The 20,194-nt window shown below is 56.0% G+C and overlaps 1 protein-coding gene across 1 annotated transcript in view; it reads right to left on the minus strand.

Moving 5' to 3' along the window:
* Positions 1-20,194, minus strand: part of PTPRN2 (protein tyrosine phosphatase receptor type N2) — a 768,343-nt gene that overhangs the window by 392,497 nt on the left and 355,652 nt on the right. Inside the window, 1 exon segment of the mRNA XM_030297386.1 lies at positions 13,157-13,243. Coding sequence (XP_030153246.1) covers positions 13,157-13,243 — 87 coding nt within the window.

Raw genomic sequence — 20,194 nt, forward strand, 5'->3', positions numbered from 1 at the left:
CATTTCCTTCCCCTCTTCTACTTCGTGATCCCTGGGGTGTAATATCAATCTGTTGCCTTGACTTGCAGTAAACTGGTGCTTCTGAGCCCAGGGCTGTTTGCAAACAGTGGGTGGACACAAACGGCTTCATCCGAGAGCCCTGAGGGCTTTCTCCCTTCCAGACCCCAGGGGCATGCAATCTGAAGGCCCAGGGGAAGCAGGGGCTGGCAAGAAAAAGAGGGATTGCTGTGTTGGGAGAGAATTTAAAATATTAGCTAGAGGGATACACTCGATGCGGCATCAGGAACCGGCCAGAGAGCTCCGCGCCGCCCGCCCCGCCCTGCTGGGTCTCCTCCCGTCTCGGGAGGCAGTACGTGCGGGAGGCGCCCCACTGGGAGGGTGTGCCTAGACCCTGCCCTATGGTCTGCCAGGGCTCCGGGGGCCCTCAGGAAGGGGCTGTGGTCACCAGCCGGGACTTCTGTTCCCATGTGGACAGCTGGAGATGGAGGCCAGCAAGACTGTCCTGAGGCATTCTCCTCATCTCACGTATCAGCTCCTCAGTCCTAACTCAGGGGCAGCCTTTCTCCCAGGCCTGGAGCACCGAAGGTTCACCCGAAGGCCCGACGCAGCCGTCCTCAGAAACTGCCCGTAAGGCTGGCCCCGGGTTGCAGCGGGAACTTGGCCAGCAGCAGGATTCCCAACAGCCACACTCGATCGGCAGGATCTCCCTGCGCCCAAACAGTTCAGGATAAGTAGGCTGTGAGCAGGTTGTGGGGTGGGAGCGGGGTGCCAGGAGCTGCTACTGTCTTCTAGGACCACGTGGCCTGGGCTGTCCTTACCGCCTTCTTCAGCTCTGTTTCTTCCAATTCTTGGGGAAAATAGCCCCATACGCATAATGCTGGCACAGAAGGGGGAATTTCTGTGTTTAACCAGAAAGTAAAAAATAAAACAGATGCCTAGAGCCTTGCAAAACAAGCCTTCTTTTTTTTTTAGAAAGTCGCTTATTAATAGATAGTGAGAGTTTCTCACACAGAACAAAATATTCCAGCTCTATTGATGCAAAAAAATTGGTGTTTAGATCAGGAAGAAATCATTGAAACAGATGCAAAGAAAGACGAACATGAAGTTATAAGGGAAGACCTATGTTTTACTACAAAACAGAGAAACTAATTCTGTTCTTTGACTTTCAGACTCTCATTCAGATTCAACCAGTAATCGTTGGAAACACACATTCCTGCTATCTGCGGAGTTATGTCTTACACGGTCAACACAAGTGCGGATTTAAGGAACACCGAACCAGGGCTCCTGGGGAAGCAGAGGGCTGGGCTCTGCCCAGACTCTGGTCCCATTTTCCCAGCCAGTCAGTGTACATGACACCTTGTTTCACGTGTGCTTCCGTTTAAAGACACCTCATTGATAGACTTATTGCTTCTTTAACATTGAATTCACCGCCTACCACGCTGTAATTCATGCCTGAACTGAGCTTTTCTAATACAGCATTTTCTCTAAGGCACAGCCCAGCCTTCTTGCACATAAGAACACGATGCACTACACTCGGGGGCTGTTCCAAACAGTGAAATCACCAACAAAAAGCACAAAGATGTAGAAAATGTAGTGCCGGACAGTGAAAAGGACACGTGTTTGCAATACGAGCAGAAGTAAGAATGCAGGTGTCTCCTTGTTCAACCCCAGCTGGGAATGTACTGGTGAGAAACTCAAAACTTTCACCCCTCTGCAACAAGTCTTCGAACGACCACACAGCGCTATATTGATTTTGGGGTTACGGGTACGTTTGCAAATATTGAACCACAAATAGGATCTACGGTGCTTCCTAGCGTGTGTTAAGCACGTTCACACACGTCAGTGACCTTATTGTTTTTATCACATTTTACGATTTAACACCGTAGAGTTTAAGGGGCTTATGACCCAGCTGTGTACCTGTCCTTCCTTGCTATGTGACATCAGCACACGACTCCCTTTCACCTGCAAGGGACAATGATGTGCATCAGGGGAGGGTGTCTGGCTGGCCGGGTGGCACAGGACCTCCCCCTTAACTGACCCCATCGTCCTCCGCCCCCACCCATCAAGGGCTGCTCCTCCAGCCTCTTCCGTGAGGTCCACACTCGCAGGCCTTCGTGGGCTCACAGTGCTTCTGCACGCCATGCCGCCCCCGACCCAGGCAGTCATCCCCTGTCTGGAACAACATGGTGGAGACGAGGGGCAAGATCAGCCACTTCTCTGCCGACCCCACGGCTCTAGCATGGCGAGCTCACGGCCACGGAGTCGCTACGGGCAGACTGGTCACACACGGCACACCCGACCTACCATGAGGTGCTCTGCTGACAGCACGCGTCACACGAGTCCATTTTCCTCCAGGACCACGGACTTCCCGAGGGTCAAATTCACTTACTGCGAGAGGGGACAGCTCTTTATGGTGGAAGAAATGCCGACAGGTGGAGCCCGCCTGCCAGACACAAACCCTTCCAGCTCGAGGGAGAGAGAGTCTTCACGGTCTCAGCCCAGAGAACCCCGGGGGGCATGTGCGTCTGGTGCAAGGCTCCAGCGGCCCCTCCTGGAGACCATATCAGGAGAACAAAACCGCACATTATTGTTAGGAGTCAGGCTGGAAAGAATAGGAAAAGATACCTCCCCGAGATCCGGCAGCACTCACTGAGTTAGAACTCCCTTCAACCAACTTAAGCAAACGGTGTGCATGCACGCAGGTGAAGGGTGCGTCAGCCCTGCTGTTCTAGCTGGTGGTCTCCGTCGCAGACACAAGTGGTCTTGAGCTCTAAATTCAGTGTTTCCACCCGATGCTTCCTAGTGGCTATAACCTGGTCAATATGTGACACGCTCACATATCTACAACATATGATTATACAACATTTAGAACTATATATCGATTAGAATATTGATAACTACTTACTTTCTTTTACACGGTCACAGAACATGCTAACAAGCAACAGAAGTAGCTTCTAGCACTTTAATACTGACATATTGCTGTTTTTCCAGAATTCCCCATCCTATCATTTAAGGCTGATGAAACAAACAACATCCCCATTAACCCGAGTGTTAGGGGTGAGAGTTACATGGTCTTTTCTTTAAATGAGGACTCTTTAGAAGTCCCTTTTCCCCCTATTTTTATCACTGAAGACACTTAACAAGAATCTAATGCTCTGTCTTTATACTATCGAGATACTGACATAGGAATCTTCTTAATAACCATGAGTCACCAGGTGAGGCTTCTACGTGTTAATTTTCACCGCGCAACAGTCAAATCTTATGAGTTATGAGACACTGGACTCAACCTGAGCCCAGACCCACTCAGGTGAGAATGGGGAAGGCAGGTGATTCCCGGTGAGACCTTATTTTTCTTGTGAGTTAACACTGTGTCCAAAATGTGGAACACAAAAATTCCTGTCAGTCGAGGGTTCCACTTTGTTTACTTAATTTGGCTGTTGTTTCTCCTCTATAATAACAGGCTACACGTGACACAGGATTATTTGTATCAGGTCTAACAGAGAGACAACAAACTTGACTACAGTTTTCCTTATTAACGCTGGCTAAACGGCCCTTAACTCTGTACTTAGAGATAAACCTCAGACACTAGATCCCCTTGACTTTTGGGGGATAAAAAGAAGATCACAATATCTAATTAAAATGTTTCTTACCAGCATATTCTGCCTTGGCTTAATGCACTGGCCTATGCTTTGTCTATTTGATCCTGGATTTGGGGTAAAACCTGTAACATGGATAGATGGGATAGAGGGAGGGAGGGCAGCGGGAGAGGTGGTGGAGGATGGAGAATGCATGACAGACGATGGACGGATGGGTGGCCTTCACCAGCGTCCTTTCCTGGCTACAGGGCCCAGAACCACGTTGCTCACACTTTCTTTCCCTCACACTGGTACTGACCCTGAGTTGCTTCTGGGGGTCACCAGGTTCGTCCTCGTCTTTTTCGTCAGCTGTCCCTAACTCCACAGTTTGGTAAGGGACTGATCCAAGCCATGAACAGAAAACCAACGAAAAACGAGTTCATGTCTGGCTGTTACAGAATCATCTTTGCAGGCCTCATTCCATCCATGTCAAATTACAAAATTCTAGAATTCCATGAAATAGCAAAATAATGCTCACATATATTCCTAAAGCATACTTTCCATTACCATACTTTCTGCACAATTGTATATTCCTGCCTCCCAAACATCAGGCAATAGCTTTCCAAAATATCTAAATGGAGGGTTCACAAAAGTGGAAGGACTGAGAGAATCAATTCTGATTTGTTTGACGAAACACAGACTTACAAAATTACCGCACGATAACTTAACACAAGCCTTCATCGAAACATAATACTGATGATGCTTTATCTTCTTAAAGGGCTGGGCAATTGCTTTACTACAGGTTGTCTCCCATTCGCAATTACTGTGTGATTACGTACAGTTTGGGAATTCCTTCTGTCACTAGGGAATGCCTTACCTGGCACTCTTTTCTTCCCATGGAGTATTTGGAAGAAAACAGATTAACCCATACTTATGTTTTGCCTTTGGACTTTTAAAGCATTTGCTTGATTTTTACTTGCTAGAACAATGTATTGTTTTCCGGCCACAACTGAGAGGTGACGTGTTTGGTCCCAAGAAACCTGCGATACACCCACAGCAGTGCCTGCACGGCCGGGTGCCCATCTGACCGGAGAGCACGCATCCAACACGTCTGCAGGGCCACGGGCCCCGGGGACATATCTTCCAAGGCAGCTGGACTCCCACAGTGCGTGAGGATTAATGAATTTCACAATCAAATAAATAACTGAATTATTAGTGTCAAACATTTAGAAACAAAAGCAGCACCTGAAAACTTGGACTCAAGTTTTCTCGTGGGGGAGGAGCAGAGAGAGAGGGAGACAGAGAATCCCAAGCAGGCTGCGCACTGTCAGCACAAAGCCTGAGGCGGGGCTCCAATCCAGGAACTACGAGATCATGACCTGAGCCGAAGTCAGACACCTAACCGGCTGAGCCCCCCCGGCACCCACTAAGGCTTTTACTTGAAGCCATTGGCTGTCGAGTGCTGCAGCAAAGCCGGGCAGGGGCCTCCCTCCTGGGAAACGGGGGTTCCCAGCCTGCCGGGCCCCTCGGCAGGGGCGTCCCCTGGCACCGAGGCTCACTGTTCTGTTTCTCGGTTTGTTTCTGTTTCTCTGGACACCCAGGCTGCCGGATGCCCGGCCTGCACACATATTCCGGTTTGTAACCCACGACGTGACACAACACTCGGGGCCGGTTTCCACGCGGGAACGAGTCTCTGTGTTCCCGGTTCGGGCCACTTTGTGTGCTTCTCCTGTCCTTCCTTGTGGTGTCAGTTCCCACGGGTGAGAGGGGCAGGACTCCTGGCAGACGTTAAAGGCTTCCCGTCGGGACGGGGCCTGAGGAAAGCGTCCTGACTTGCCCACTCCGTAGTCGTGAGGATGCACGCGTACTCGTAGCGTCTCTGACTCCGGAGAGAGAGGCGGGTGCGTGAAAATGAGCTCTACTTTGTTCTCCTGAGAAAAATGAGAAGCTGAGCAGAGAATTCTAGCATTGGCAGCACAGGCAATAAATAAAATTTCTGTTTTACCACGATGTTTCGTTTTATTTCAGTGTAACTTTTTTCACGTGTTCACATATTTCTTGGTTTAAACAACATTTCATTTTCATAGTCTACGATATATGGAGCGCTACCCTCTACGGAGTGCTGAGTGTCTGCACACACTTAGCACTTAACCCTCCACAGCTCTCGTGCGGGCGCCATGATGCCCATCCTACAGTTGAGCAAACAGGCGAGGCGAGCTTAAGCGGCTTGCCCAACACCTTAAGGCAGCGGAAAGACGGATACAAACTTAGGCCAGACTGACTGACTCGTTTTCAGTCAGTCAGTCCGTCACTGAGCAAATATTCAGCACCAGGTACGTGCCCAACACCATCCTAGGCTCTGAAGATGCGTCGCTGAGTGCTAGGCCCAGTCCCTGCCTTGGAGGACAGCAGCCTCCTGGGAGAAATGAAGACCCTCCTCTCCTGGATCAAAGGATTATCAGGAGGAAGCACAGTGTCTCTCTCAGCCCTCAATCCTGGGACGTCTAGTCCAACACACAACTATGCCACCCACCCAGCACGTCACACTCTGGGGGTTCGTGCCAGCCTGGGGAAAGGGTTATTCTTGGCAATCGGACCTATTCACAGTTAGCCGTTAGAGTAGCTCCGTAACAGCAACAAAATACTAGCGGAACGGTACAGGCTAGCCAAGCTGAATGCTTACACAGCAGGCAGCGCCTAATGAGCTCTTGGCCTTAGAACCGGTTATGCAATTTCTGGGGGCCCAGCGCAGAAGGGAGATGCGGGGCCCCTGTTGAAGAATAACGTATGACGACTTTAGGGACGGCAACAGAAGAGCATTGAACCAAAGAGGGCCTCCTGAGAGCAGGGCCCACATCACAGCCCACACCGTGTGCTGACCATCCACATTTTACAGGTAGGGAACCTGAGGTTTAGAAAGGCTACGTAACTTAACCTGTTCTGAGCTGAGATGTCATTTCTCAACAGGAAAGGGCTCAACCAATACTTTAAATACAAACATCATCACCCAAAGCAGAGGGATTTACTTACAACGAGAAAGGGCCACCCTTCACTCAAGCGGACCCACTCCTCCCTCCCCACGGCCTCATCCTCGGTCTGAAGATAGGGCTGGGGCAGTCTCGTCATAGTGTGACACACCCTTGAACCCACAGTGTAGCTGTCTCTAGCCCCTCGGTCAGACCTCGGCCATCTGCAAGGTGCACACAGAGCACGCCAGTGCCCCTGTCCCAGTTAGACAGGACCCTGAACATTAGGCCCTTCTTTCTCTGCCCCTCTAAGGTGGCGTCAGTGAGGAAATCCTGGACTCAGGTGGAGGAAGGTGACAGCATCCACCTGTGACCACCAGAGCGTGTGGGCAGTGGACACAGTAAGTAGAGGTGCGGCCACCACGTACGGGAGGCTCCGTACGGTTCCGGGTTTCATTGCTGGAGGCTCTCGGCTGTGAGTGATGTTGTTGACCCCAAACATAATCTTCATCACTGTTAATCTGCAGTGCCCCAGCACATCCCCAAATTATCCATGGCTTTGTCATCACTTGGGCTACAGGCCAAAGGGGCCAACCCAGCGAGCTGAAGGCCACTCTGACCCTTTCTCCGACTTCCTCTTTAATGTCTTCATAGACCAGAGAGACAAGACAGGAGCCAAGTAAACACAATTCTGCCCCAGGAAACGGACGTTCCACGGATTCTCGCACCCGTGGAGGGAGGCGTGGGAGCGGGTGGGGGTGCGAGGCATGGGAAGGAGGGGTGAAGTAGGCCTCAGCATCACTGGGACTCACGGGATCGTCCCGCTGGGCATCCCCCCGGCCCTGCACAAGGAGATCCTAATGAAAAGTGTCAGTGTGCTGAGTTCCCACCGCTGCACCTCCAGGAACTGTCTCGAAAACAAGAGCACTGTATTTTCATCAATTCAGTAAATCACACAGATGGGAAACTAAACTGCTTCTTGCATCAGGAGAACACAGGAAGATTGATCACAGGATTAGGCTGGCCTCCCGCGGTGCCCTGGGCTGATCCGAGCCTTCTCGGGCTGATCCAAAGGCTCAAGACGAGCGCCGACAGCAGCCCCCACCGACTACGGAGTCTCCTTTGTATGGCGGGTCCCACGGCACCGCCCACCTGACGGTGCTGGAGGAGGCAGCCCGTGCATCAATCAGCACCACGGTGGACAGCCGGGATTAGATTATAAAATCATGACTGTGGCCGTCGTGTGTCTGCTGGCATAATTACATCAGCATGCTAATGCCGTTTTAATGGTCTCTAATGATGTAATAAGAAATAATGGAATTTATTTGACAGCTACATAACCATTAAGAAAACATATTAAGTACAACTGGTACTTCCATAAAAACGTAGACAGTCTCTGAAAGCGCCAGCTTGCGTGGCGGCCCCTCTTCCTCTCCTGGAACAAGGAACAGCCGTGGCCACACAGCAGCCCCCTTCCAAGGCCTCCACTGTGCTGGGTCAGGCATGCACCCCTCGGGAGGAGCGAAGTTCACAGCACACACACAGTAAGTAAAGATCCAGAGGTGTGGCACAGACGTGAGCCAGCCAGATGGGGGGCTGCAGAGAAGGCTCTGGCACCAGGAGGCCCAGCTTGAGATTTGAAACATGAGCCCTATAAAGAGCAGGGAAGACTGGGCATCTCCAGCCATCGGGAAGGACCCACTTGACGGCCACGGACCGGATTCCCAAGGGTGTAAAGAGAAGGTGGTGGTGGTGTCAGATGTGGCTCATAGGACACAGGAAGCCCACCCCCCAGTTTTCCCAGCAAGGAAGAGACTGTAGCAAAAGACATTTACAAAAGATTTGATCTGGCCACCAGCTTGGCCAGAAGGTGCTCCCTGGAAACGCCTCCGTGCCCCCAGCCTCCTCCAACACGAAAGGGCTTTGTGTGGGAAGGTCTGAGACCTGAAGTCAGGAGCAGACCCAAGGTACAGGCCTGGGACAGAGGGACTGCAGCCAGCTTCCAGCAGGTGTCTGCACAGGACACCCCCCATCAGATGTCCTCCCACCAGATGCCCCCCTCCACACACACCCCCCCCATAGCAGATGCCCCTCCAGTCCTGACATGCCCCCCACAGGACACCCCCTCCAGACACCCCCCACCGGACACCCCCCCAGGAGATGCCCCTCCAGTCCTGACATGCCCCCCACAGGACACCCTCTCCAGACACCCCCCACCGGACACCCCCCCAGCAGATGCCCCTCCAGTCCTGACATGCCCCCCGCAGGACACACCCTCCAGACACCCCCCACCGGACCCCCCCCCCAGCAGATGCCCCTCCAGTCCTGACATGCCCCCCACAGGACACCCTCTCCAGACACCCCCCCACCAGACACCCCCCCAGCAGATGCCCCTCCAGTCCTGACATGCCCCCCGCAGGACACCCTCTCCAGACACCCCCCCCACTGGACACCCCCTCCAGACACCCCCCCCAGCAGATGCCCCTCCAGTCCTGGACATGCCCCCACAGGAAACCCCCTCCAGACACCCCCCACCAGACACCCCCCCAGGAGATGCCCCTCCAGTCCTGACATGCCCCCCACAGGACACCCTCTCCAGACACCCCCTCACTGGACACCCCCTCCAGACACCCCCCCCCAGCAGATGCCCCTCCAGTCCTGACATGCCCCACACAGGACACCTCCCCACGAGACACACCCCCACCGGACACACCCCCCACCGGACATCCCCCCCCAGCAGATGCCCCTCCAGTCCTGACATGCCCCCCGCAGGACACCCTCTCCAGACACCCCCCCACCAGACACCCCCCCCCAGCAGATGCCCCTCCAGTCCTGACATGCCCCCCGCAGGACACCCTCTCCAGACACCCCCCCCCACTGGACACCCCCTCCAGACACCCCCCCCAGCAGATGCCCCTCCAGTCCTGACATGCCCCCCACAGGAAACCCCCTCCAGACACCCCCCACTGGACACCCCCCCCAGGAGATGTCCCTCCAGTCCTGACATGCCCCCCACAGGACACCCTCTCCAGACCCCCCCCCACTGGACACCCCCTCCAGACACCCCCCCCAGCAGATGCCCCTCCAGTCCTGACATGCCCCCCACAGGACACCCTCTCCAGACACCCCCCCACTGGACACCCCCTCCAGACACCCCCCCCCCAGCAGATGCCCCTCCAGTCCTGACATGCCCCCCACAGGACACCCTCTCCAGACACCCCCCACCGGACACCCCCCCTAGCAGACGTCCCTCTGGTCCTGACACCCCTTCCTCCAGAAGCCCCTCCAGTCCCCAAGTCTGCCTGGCCTAGCCCTGGCCCTTGCCCTGCTGCAGCTGCTCTGAGAGTCTCTTAGAAGCCGACCACCTTGCTGAGAATGTGAAGAAATCTAGGTGGCAGGTGGGCAATGTAGAAACAGGGGACATGGCATCCAGACTCTACCCAGGGCTAAACATGCTTCTGGGCCTTGGAAACCCATGTCATGTTCTCTCCAGGAGGGGACTTCAAACCGTAGCTGCCTATGGACGTCATGGAGACATCAGCAGCAGCTGCCTCGTGTAAAAGGCTCAGTCCCGCGTGTTCTGCTCAGTGGGCTCGTCCCCTGGGATCTGCCCCTGGGGCCGGGCGATGAAGCAGGCCGCCACGGTGGGCTTCTGGCCTGGCCCAAGCGGCCACACCCACCTGACCCACCTTGGGGCTCCCAGCCCGCCGTGCTCCCGTCTGTCCTGAGGATGCCCCCCTCCCCACCCCCACCACATCAGCAGCGCTGTGCCTGGGTCACGATGCAAACACACCCCGGACTTCTCACCCAGAAGCCGGGGGGGTGTGGCAAGTCTCCAGGAAACACAAAGCCCCCCCAGTGAAGGGACCTCTGCCCTCTATCTGGTATACAATCACCATGAAGGCAAAAGGAAATAATGAAAATTCAATCCATTCAGTCCCCAGTGGGCCAGACGAAGTTTTACTCTGAAGTCTCTCCGTGTGATTACGTTTTTTGTCTAATTTTCTCAATAATGGGCCCGAGCCATGATAACATTCTCCAATTGTGCAGCCCACCCCGGCTGCGAGCTCCTCCTGGAGATACAAACCCTTCTTAGTATTTCCTGCCCTGACTGCTCCCGGGACATTCTCAACGGTAACGACAGGGGCACCGATTCATTTACTCCCTCAGCGGCACATGAGCCCTCGCACCAGCAGGTGAAGTTCCAAGGCCTAAGGAAGCACAGGCCAGACTCTGTCCCTTCCTGTGGACGGAGGGATGAGGAATGTGAGGAACGACCCGCTGCTGCTGAGGGCAGTGTGGGTGCCAGGCCCACACCGTGCCATCCCTCATTCTGGTATGGGGGCATTTAAATGTATGTATTTTTATTTTTTTCATTTCTTTTGTAAATTTTTTATTTTTAAATAAAATTTATTTATTTGAGAGAGAGAGATAGAGAGTGTGCGCACGCAGGGGAGGGGCAGAGAGGAGAGAAAGAACCCCAGCAGCCTCCGTGCTCTCAGCGCAGAGCCCAGTGCAGGGCTTGAACCCATGAACTGTGAGACCATGACCTGAGCCGATATCAAGAGTCAGACGCTCAACCGACTGAGCCACCCAGGTGCCCCTGTCATGGGACGCATGTCCACGCCGTGCAGTCACTGTGCTGGGTGCCTCACGTGAACATGCGTCAGTGACTGCTGTGACCCCTGACCTTGGGGTCTGGTGGCGAAGACCGAAAATGACCAGCCGTGTGTGGGGTGTGGGCAGGGACGGGGTAGGCGTGCTCAGGAAATCTCCCTCTGCTTCCTCGAAGGGACCAGCCAGGACTGGCTCTCTGTGTGTGCAATCCTGTTCAACCGCAGCCTGTGGAGACCATGCAGGGGGCAAAGGGCCAGTGCCCGCCTCCCTGGGCTGTGCTCACACTGAGCTCCCGAGTTGGACAGCCTCACCCCTTCTGCAGGGCCACATACAGATGGGCAGAGCCCGGACGCCCACACAGAGCTGCCAAACGATCCTGCGTGGAACGGAATGTGCTTTGGCAAAGGACAATCCTAAAGGGCCCGCGAGGTGCCGGGCGGGGATGGGAGCTGCCCCCGGAGGGCCGGCGTGTGGTTTTAGCAGACATGGTGACTCCCAGTCTCAAAGCTACGGCCCACATTCATGATTTCCTCTCCGAGGCTCAAACCCCAGCCGGGATGGGGTGGGCATCACCACCTCTCACCCAGAAACCTCAGTGGCCCCAAGTCACTTGGGCCTCCATTCGTGTCCCTTGTCATTCACTGTGGACGCAGCTAGAGACACACTCTCCTGACAAAAGCTGTCCAGTGGCTTCCCAGCACACGGAAGCAAAGCTGAGCTCCTCACGAGGGCCTGCGGGCCCCCCGAGCTGCCCTGGCTGTTGGCACGGGACGCAGCCCCCCTGCTTGTAGGCAGCTCCTCCGTCCTGGCTGGGCGCCTCCTCTCCGGACCTCGCGGCCTCAGTCCCTTCCTTTCCACGTGAACCAGGGCAGCCCGGCCTTTCCCAGCTCTGTCCTGCATTTGTTTCTGCTGAAATGTCATGCTCTTTGCTCCACCCGTGGCCTGGCACTCGTAGATCCTCGTTGAAACATTGCATCTTGCGGACGGTCACGTTCGCCGGTGCGCAGATGGTACAAGGGCCCTCGTTAGCTGGAGAGAACGGGCGGACTGTCATCGGTGGCAAGGAGCCCAGCGAAGTGAATCTCGGCTTACTGTTCAGACCAGGACTTGGCCTTGGCCCCTCTCCCGACTTCTGGCTCCTCCCTACTCACAACGAAGGGTGACGAACTTTGGAACGAATACCAGCAGCAGGTATAGATCTTGGAAAGCCCCACAGAGTAGGAGACTCGCAGACGGTCAGAGGAACCGTATTTCCAGGACCGAAGGCCCAGGGCCAGCTTTTCGCATCAACAGATGTCTCGGCTGAGCCCTTTATCTCTGGGCCGAGTGGCTCACGGCACACGCACTGCTGCGTCCCGACGCTGCCTTCTGAACTGACCTCCAGTCCAGACCCCCCCCCCAGCTGGGACATGCTGGTCTGTCCACGCCTGCTCTCACTTACTCCATTGTTACACTTCCAGGTACCCGGCTCTGTGCAGTCCTGCCCCACACTGTGGACTTGCCACGTGTCAGCACCCCAGGCCCCAGCTGGGCCACTGATGACCAGACAGGCTGGCGGTGCTGGGGTGGCCCAGCTCTTCCCCTTGGTGCAGCGAGTACCCGGCAGGTCTGTAGGCACTCAATAAGTGCTGACTTTCACGGACACGTGCCATCCTCTGGGCTTTGACTCATCTGCAGTGGGGTGTGGCACAGGCCCCAGTACGTTCTAGAGCCTCCCAGGCAATTCTAGGTGCAGCAGGGCTGAGAACCACGGCCCCAGGGGGCCTTGCCTTTCCAGGAGATTATAATTTTTACAATTACACTCCAGTTCCTTCTGCGCTTAAATAACTTACCAAACCCACCTGGAATTTCCTTTCCATTTCTTTCCTGAACTGTTTCTCTCTGATATAATTAACAAGAACCCCAGGCACACAGTTCTTTCCCTTGCAAACCAATTTATGAAACGGAACCTGATGTGAGCAGAGAATAAAACCCCAGGGCCCCGCACCCGACACTCACACGATGTCTGCGAAGACACTCATCGGCACCTCCAGGAGTTGCGCCACGCCCTCCATCAGCTCCTTCCCCTTTTCTGGGCTCAGGGGGCTGTTGAGGAGAGCGGGGGGCAGCGTTACAAAATGGAACTCATCAACACTTGAGAAGCTGCACGTCCCCCCGTGCCCCCGCCGTGGCGCCTGCGGTATTCCCGTCACACAGTGGCCAGGCTCTCAGGGCAGCCGGGATCAGGTGCGTCTTCAGGCATGATGAATCACCCGAATTTCCCAGCGACGAGACAAACAATACAGTGCAAATGGAATTGTTAGACGCGTAATGGGCCCATGATGCAGTGACGGCTCATCTCAGCCTTCAATAAAAAATGTAATAGGGAGGGTGGGAGGGGAGGGCGGACGAGAAGGAGAGGAGAGACAGGACACGGAGGGGGGCAGATGCTGAAGATCAAATTTCAGGACAAAGGAAGCACACATTTTTTAAACGGACTCGTCTCTACAATGAGTGATGTGCCAGTGGCAGATATGCGAGTGGGCTACACTCGAAGGTAAAGTGAGACCGATGGGCGCCCCACAGGGACCCCTGAAAGGGGCACGCGTGCTCCAAGACAGCGTGCCCCGGGCCTGCAGGACGGCCGGCTCCACGGTCACCGTGGAGCTCAGAGTTCCCGTTACACGCCCTGAATCCCAGCACACGGTGCTGTACTCGTGCCTTGCCTATGAAACCCTCTTAGCGGCATTTCGTGGAATATTCCGTCACGCTGTCCTGGAAAAACTGCCATGCAGCAGGGGTTTCAAGCCGGCTGACTGCTGGCCCCCTTGGCAAACGTGCGGGAAGACCGGCCGGGGCAGCCAGGGGCAGACGGAGCCCTGCCCTCCCGGGGCTGCGTGCGGGCGGCACACGGGCCCCGAGACAAACCGGGCATCAAACGGTGTCACCCCAACTCCACACATGCCTACAGCCAGAGATACAGAATGTGACCTTGCGTGGACAGAGGTCACCGCCGACCACCATGCGAAGATGAGCTCAGCAGGGTGCTTCCTAATCCAACGTCCCCGGTGTCCTTGTAGGGAGAGGACACACACAGAGGTGATTCTGGAAGCATCCAGGGTTCCTGTGGCTCCAAGGGCTGATGGGGTGCAGGGTGCAGGTGGGGCCTGCAGGCTTGGGATACGTGACGGTAGTGGGGGGGAGGGGTTGTCGACACCAGCAGGTGACCCGGGATCACGCAAGACGGAGAAGCCACTGGAAGGAAAAGTGGGGGATTCCACCGTGGGCACCTCACAACAGAGCCCGAACGGAGCATCTGCGCTGGGGAGGTGAGCGCTCACCGCAGCCCAGAGCCGCACGAGAGGAGACATGTCCAGGGCTGGTGAGCAGGTGGGGACGGTAGCTAAAGCGGGATTCCCTGGGGACAGAATCCCTAGGGACAGGAGGAGCCGGCAGAGGGGCCGAGGACCCCCCGAGGTCTCAGGTGGAGACAAAGAAGCCGGCCTGGGCTGGGAAGGTGTGGCTTGCCCTGCAAGTACCCCGGGGTTTCCCACGCAAGTGCGGCCGCCCCTGAGGCTGACCGCCCATTCCCCAGGGGGCGGCTGGCACCCAACCGCCCCCCACCACCTTCTCTGGGAGGGGACAGGAGCTGGACTTCTTGTAGATGCCGGTTTCTGCCGGTGGCTGCCTCTTTACCAAGGCCAGGCCTGCTCCCCACACCTCACCCGGTCATTCTGGACCTCCTGTGAACTCCCAGGGTGCTGTTCTGTCCCTCCATCCTGCTTCTCGAGCGGGCGAGCGGTCCCCAGGGCCGGGGGCCCTTCTGTGAAGGACAGACAAGTCCTCCAAGTCCCCGAGCGCACAGGGGCTGTTTGCGCTGTGCTTTAAAATAAGGGTACATTTTCCAATCGGTGTGTGCACCCTTCCACCTCGTGACCCCACCCCACTTAGAATCCCCCGGACGTCAGACCCATGTCACAGGCCCACCAGAGGTAGGATGCCAACTGGGGAAGGAGTCCACCTGGAACCTGTGTCTTCATCATCACTCCCTGCCTGTCCGCCCGGAGCTGCGGGCTGGAGCCCAGAGCCCCGGGAGGGTCTGCATCTCGACAGTCTGCTGGGACTTTACACCACCCTGGGGAAAGGCCACGGGGGTGTGTGCAGACTCGAGAAAGGGCTCCTGGTCACAAGAACAGGGGGCAGCGATGCCAGGAAGGCGTGTTCATTAGAGGTCAGGCTCTGGAGAAAGGACCTCAGCCGCACAAAGCCCTGTCCGTGCCGTGTGCGCCAGCAACGTGAGCGGGGCCTGGAGGCACAGCTCCACTGCCTCTGCTCCTCAGGGCCCCCAGCCAGCCGCTCCTCCCCAGCCGCTCCTCCCGGGCCAGGCCGCTCCTCCCCGACCCGGCCCTCCCGGACCCAGCACAGGGCGCAGCAGCCAACGAGTATCCACAAAAGGGACAGACCAGCCTTGATGAGGCCACCCTGAGCACGGAAAGCCACGTCTCCAGGCCAGGCTCCGCCCAGGACCAGGTCTCGCGTCACCGACCACTCGTGCTCTGCCTCCTGGGGCTGGCCCCCACAAGCCCTCCTGACCACTGAGCCCATGGCCTGCCCCCGCTGCCCCCGCTGCCAGCCTGGCGGCTCCAGGGTGGCTCCCGCTGACCTCTCAGGGCGGGCCAATGAGTGCGGCCAGGCAAGGCCTTCACACCTTAGCTCCTCTCGCCCTCTCCGGCACCAAGAGCCGGACTGAGATGCAGGCTCCTCTGTGGGTCCCAGGGTCTCATTGAGGGGGGACTCGGTCCCTGCACCAGGACACCCGCATGCGGACACAGCAGGTGTGACGGATGTATTAATGGCACAAACGAGTGAATACACAGGAAAGTGTCAGAAAGTCTGCATTTAACACCGTTAACATGTACGTCGGTAAAGGAGGCCCACCCAGCAGGCAGAAGCTACTGTGTGAATCAAGCCCCTTAAAACTCGCACGACTTTCCAGCCTGAGGCCCCAGATTACTAACAGCCTAATCCCAGCCTCACGGACACGCTTCTGGGGCGGCTCCGTGTGGGAACTTATCTGAGCTCCTCCCTGGACCCACACGGGCACACCTGTCTTCACCCGTCTCTCCAGGGAGAGCCGTGACCTGTTCTTGGTCAGTGGCTTCTCAGGGTGGTTTTCTGTGTCATTTTACAAAACAATCGACTGTCCTTGAAACAGGAGGACCTCCCATCTTCCTTTCCTGCCCGCTCCACTGCCTGTGCCCAGGCTCTGCCGGATCCTCCAACACCCCCCAGCCTGCAAAGGGCACCGGGGAGCCAGTGTCCGAAAGGCAGTGTCGAGACAAGTCCCGACAAACGCTGCTCTGGTGACCGCCTCAGACAACACGGCCTCAGCTGTTCCATTTGGGGTGCTGTTCCTCTCAGCGTCACACAACAGAGATGAATGAGGCCATGCTCGGTGTCATCCACATGCATAGACGGTAACTGCCTGCACGGGTCACCCACAAAGGCATCAGAGTCAACAGCGGGACCATAAGAAGTCTCCTACTTGTGAAAAAACCCAGAGTCGTAACACTGGAATTCCAGAAGGTGGAACAGAACGTGCAAATGTAATCCAGCGGACACGACATCCCCAGAGAGGAAGCCAAGAGCTGCTGGGTTGCTTTTCTCGCAGAGAGAGGAGAGAACAGGGTCCACCTGGGGACAGGCAATCGGAACACTCCTGAAAGAAACAGCTAGAAGGGGCTTCCCCTTATGCACAGGCGCTCCCGGCTCGGAAACACCTGCAGAAGCCTTGGCTGCCAGAACATGCCCCAGGGCACTGGGCTGAGACCCTGGAATGCACTTGGGTGCTGACCCCAGGGACACGTGCGCACTCTGGCTGCTGCTGGCTGGCCACGCTCTACTCCCCTCACTTCTCACCCCTACCCCTGAACGCCCCCCACAGATCCTCAGGACAGAGGTGAAGGCACTGAGGTTTCCACAGACGAGATCCCTTCTCCGCAAAGCGAGATCCCTTCCCACATCTGGCTCCCTGTGCGTCCAGCAAGTGGAACACAGACGTGCTTGGAGGAACGGTCAGAACCACAGGGCCTCGGCCCCGCACCCTTGGATCCCGGAGAGTCTGAACGGATGACAGGAACACACATAAACGGCCAATGAGGTGCTTCATTTCAAGGGGCAGCGGCAGGCACAAGGCTGAGTTGAATGACAGTTGGAAACCGGCCGTGAGATGACGTCACTCGGTACTGAGGTAGGAAAACAAAGCTCAGGCTGATGCTGCATGCGATGACGGTGCCCCCGGGCCCCACCCAGCTCACTGTCCTGCTCCTTGGTCCCCCACGTGGGGCTGGCAGCCCAGGCCGCACGGTCAGGACCATCTTTCTCCTTGTGACCTCTCAGAACATGCTTTGCCTGCGAACGTGCCTGCACACCGCTGAGGATGCTGTCAGCGGTGGGTGTGCGGGAGCCTCCCGGCTACCGCGGGGCCACGAAGCTGTTTCCCTGATGGCCTATCCCCCACCCGGCCCTGTGCTCTGAGAAGAGAATCCAAGCTGGAGTCCTGGCCCCGTGGTGACGATGGGCAAGGGAAGTAGCTCCACGTGGCCCGGGAGAGGAGAAATCTGATGAGACAGTAAGGACTCCCCTGGGCTGCACACACACACCTGCACGCACGCACCTGCATGCACACACCTGTATGCACGACCAGCACATGCACACACACACACACACACACACACAACACACACAGGACTCCTCAGAGAGAGCATCTGATGAGACAGTAAGGACTCCCCTGGGCTGCACACACACACCTGCACGCAACGCACCTGCACATACACGCCTGCATGCACACCCCTGCATGTGCACACACTCACGCACATACACACACACACGCACACAGAGGACTCCTCAGGGAGAGGAAAGTGTCTGATGAGACAGTAAGAATTCCCCCAGGCTGCATGCACACACCTGCACACACACACACACCTGCGCATGCACACCTGCACACAAACACACTTATGCACACATACACACCTGCACACAAACCTGCATACACACCTACACACATCTGCACACAACACACCTGCACGTGCACACCTGCACACATACCTGTGCATACACACTTGCACACATACCTGCACATACACGTCTGTGCATACACACCTGCACATGCGTGCGCGCGCGCCACACACACACACACGCACACATACACAGGACTCCTCAGGAAGAGGTGTCTGATGAGACAGTAAGGACTCCCTGGGCTGCACGCACACACCTGCACGCACGCACCTGCACACACATGCCTACATGCACATCCCTACACACACACCCTTGCATGCACACACCTGCACGCACACCCCTGCATGTGCACACACTCATGCACATACACACACACACACAACACAGAGGACTCTCAGGGAGAGGAGGCGTCTGATGAGACAGTAAGAATTCCCCCAGGCTGCATGCACACACACACCTGAGCACGCATACCTGCACAAAAACACACCTATGCACACATACACACCTGCACGCACACCTACACACACACCTACACACACCTGTGCACACACCTGCACACAACACACCTGTGCATGCACACACACCTGAACGTGCACACCTGCACACACACACCTGTGCATACACACTTGCACACATACCTGCACATACACATCTGTACATACCACACCTGCACGTGCTCGTAGCGCGCACACACAAACACACACACACAGGACTCCTCAGGAAGAGGTGTCTGATGAGACAGTAAGGACTTCCCCTGGGCTGCACGTACACACCTGCACACACACACACACACACACGCGTTCACACACCTACACATACACACTTGCACACAGACCACTGATGCGCACTCCTGCACTCACACACCTGCATGCACACACACCTACACACTTGCACACAAGCCTGTGCGCACACACACTTGTGTGTACAAACCTGCACACACCTCTACATACACGCCTGCACACACACCTGCATGCACACACCCTGCACTACACACCCTGTAAACACATACCTGCGTGTACATGTCTGCACACACACATGCACACACACACCTGTGCACATACACACCTGCATACACACCTACACACACCTGCTCACACACCTGTATACAACATACCTGTGCGTGCACACACCTGCACGTGCACACCTGCACACACACACCTGTGCATACACACTTGCACACATACCTGCACATACACATCTGTACTTACACACCTGCACGTGCGCGTGCATGCACACCCACCCACCCACACACACACACACACAGGACTCCTCAGGAAGAGGTGTCTGATGAGACAGTAAGGACTCCCCTGGGCTGCACGCACACACCTGCACATACACACCCACGTGTTCACACACCTACACATACACACCTGCACACACACACCACTGAATGCGCACCCCTGCACACACACACCTGCATGCACACACACCTACACACACTTGCACACACACACCTATGCGCACACACACCTGCATGTACAAACCTGCGCACACCTCTACATACATGCCTACACACACACCTGCATGCACACACCTGCGCATACATACCTGTAAACACATACCTGCATGTACATGTCTGCACACATACACCTGCATACACACCTACACACACCTACATACTTGCACATACACACCTTCATGCACACACCTGCTCACGCACCCACCCACACCTACATGACACACTTGCACACACACCTGCGTGTGCGCACACCTACACACTTGCACATACACGCCTACCCACACATCTGCATACACACCTACATACACTTGCGCATGCACACACCTGCGCGTGCGCACACCTACCACTTGCACACACACACCTATGAGCACATACACCTGCGTGTACAAACCTGCGCACACCTCTACATACACGCCTGCATGCACACACCTGCGCATACATACCTGTAAACACATACCTGCATGTACCTGCCTGCACACACACACCTGCATACACACCTACACACACCTACACACTCGCACGTACACACCTTCATGCACACACACCTGCTCACGCACCCACCCACACCTGTGTGACACACT

This window comes from Lynx canadensis, chromosome A2 (assembly GCF_007474595.2).
Source record: "Lynx canadensis isolate LIC74 chromosome A2, mLynCan4.pri.v2, whole genome shotgun sequence".
In the NCBI taxonomy this organism is placed as follows: domain Eukaryota; kingdom Metazoa; phylum Chordata; class Mammalia; order Carnivora; family Felidae; genus Lynx; species Lynx canadensis.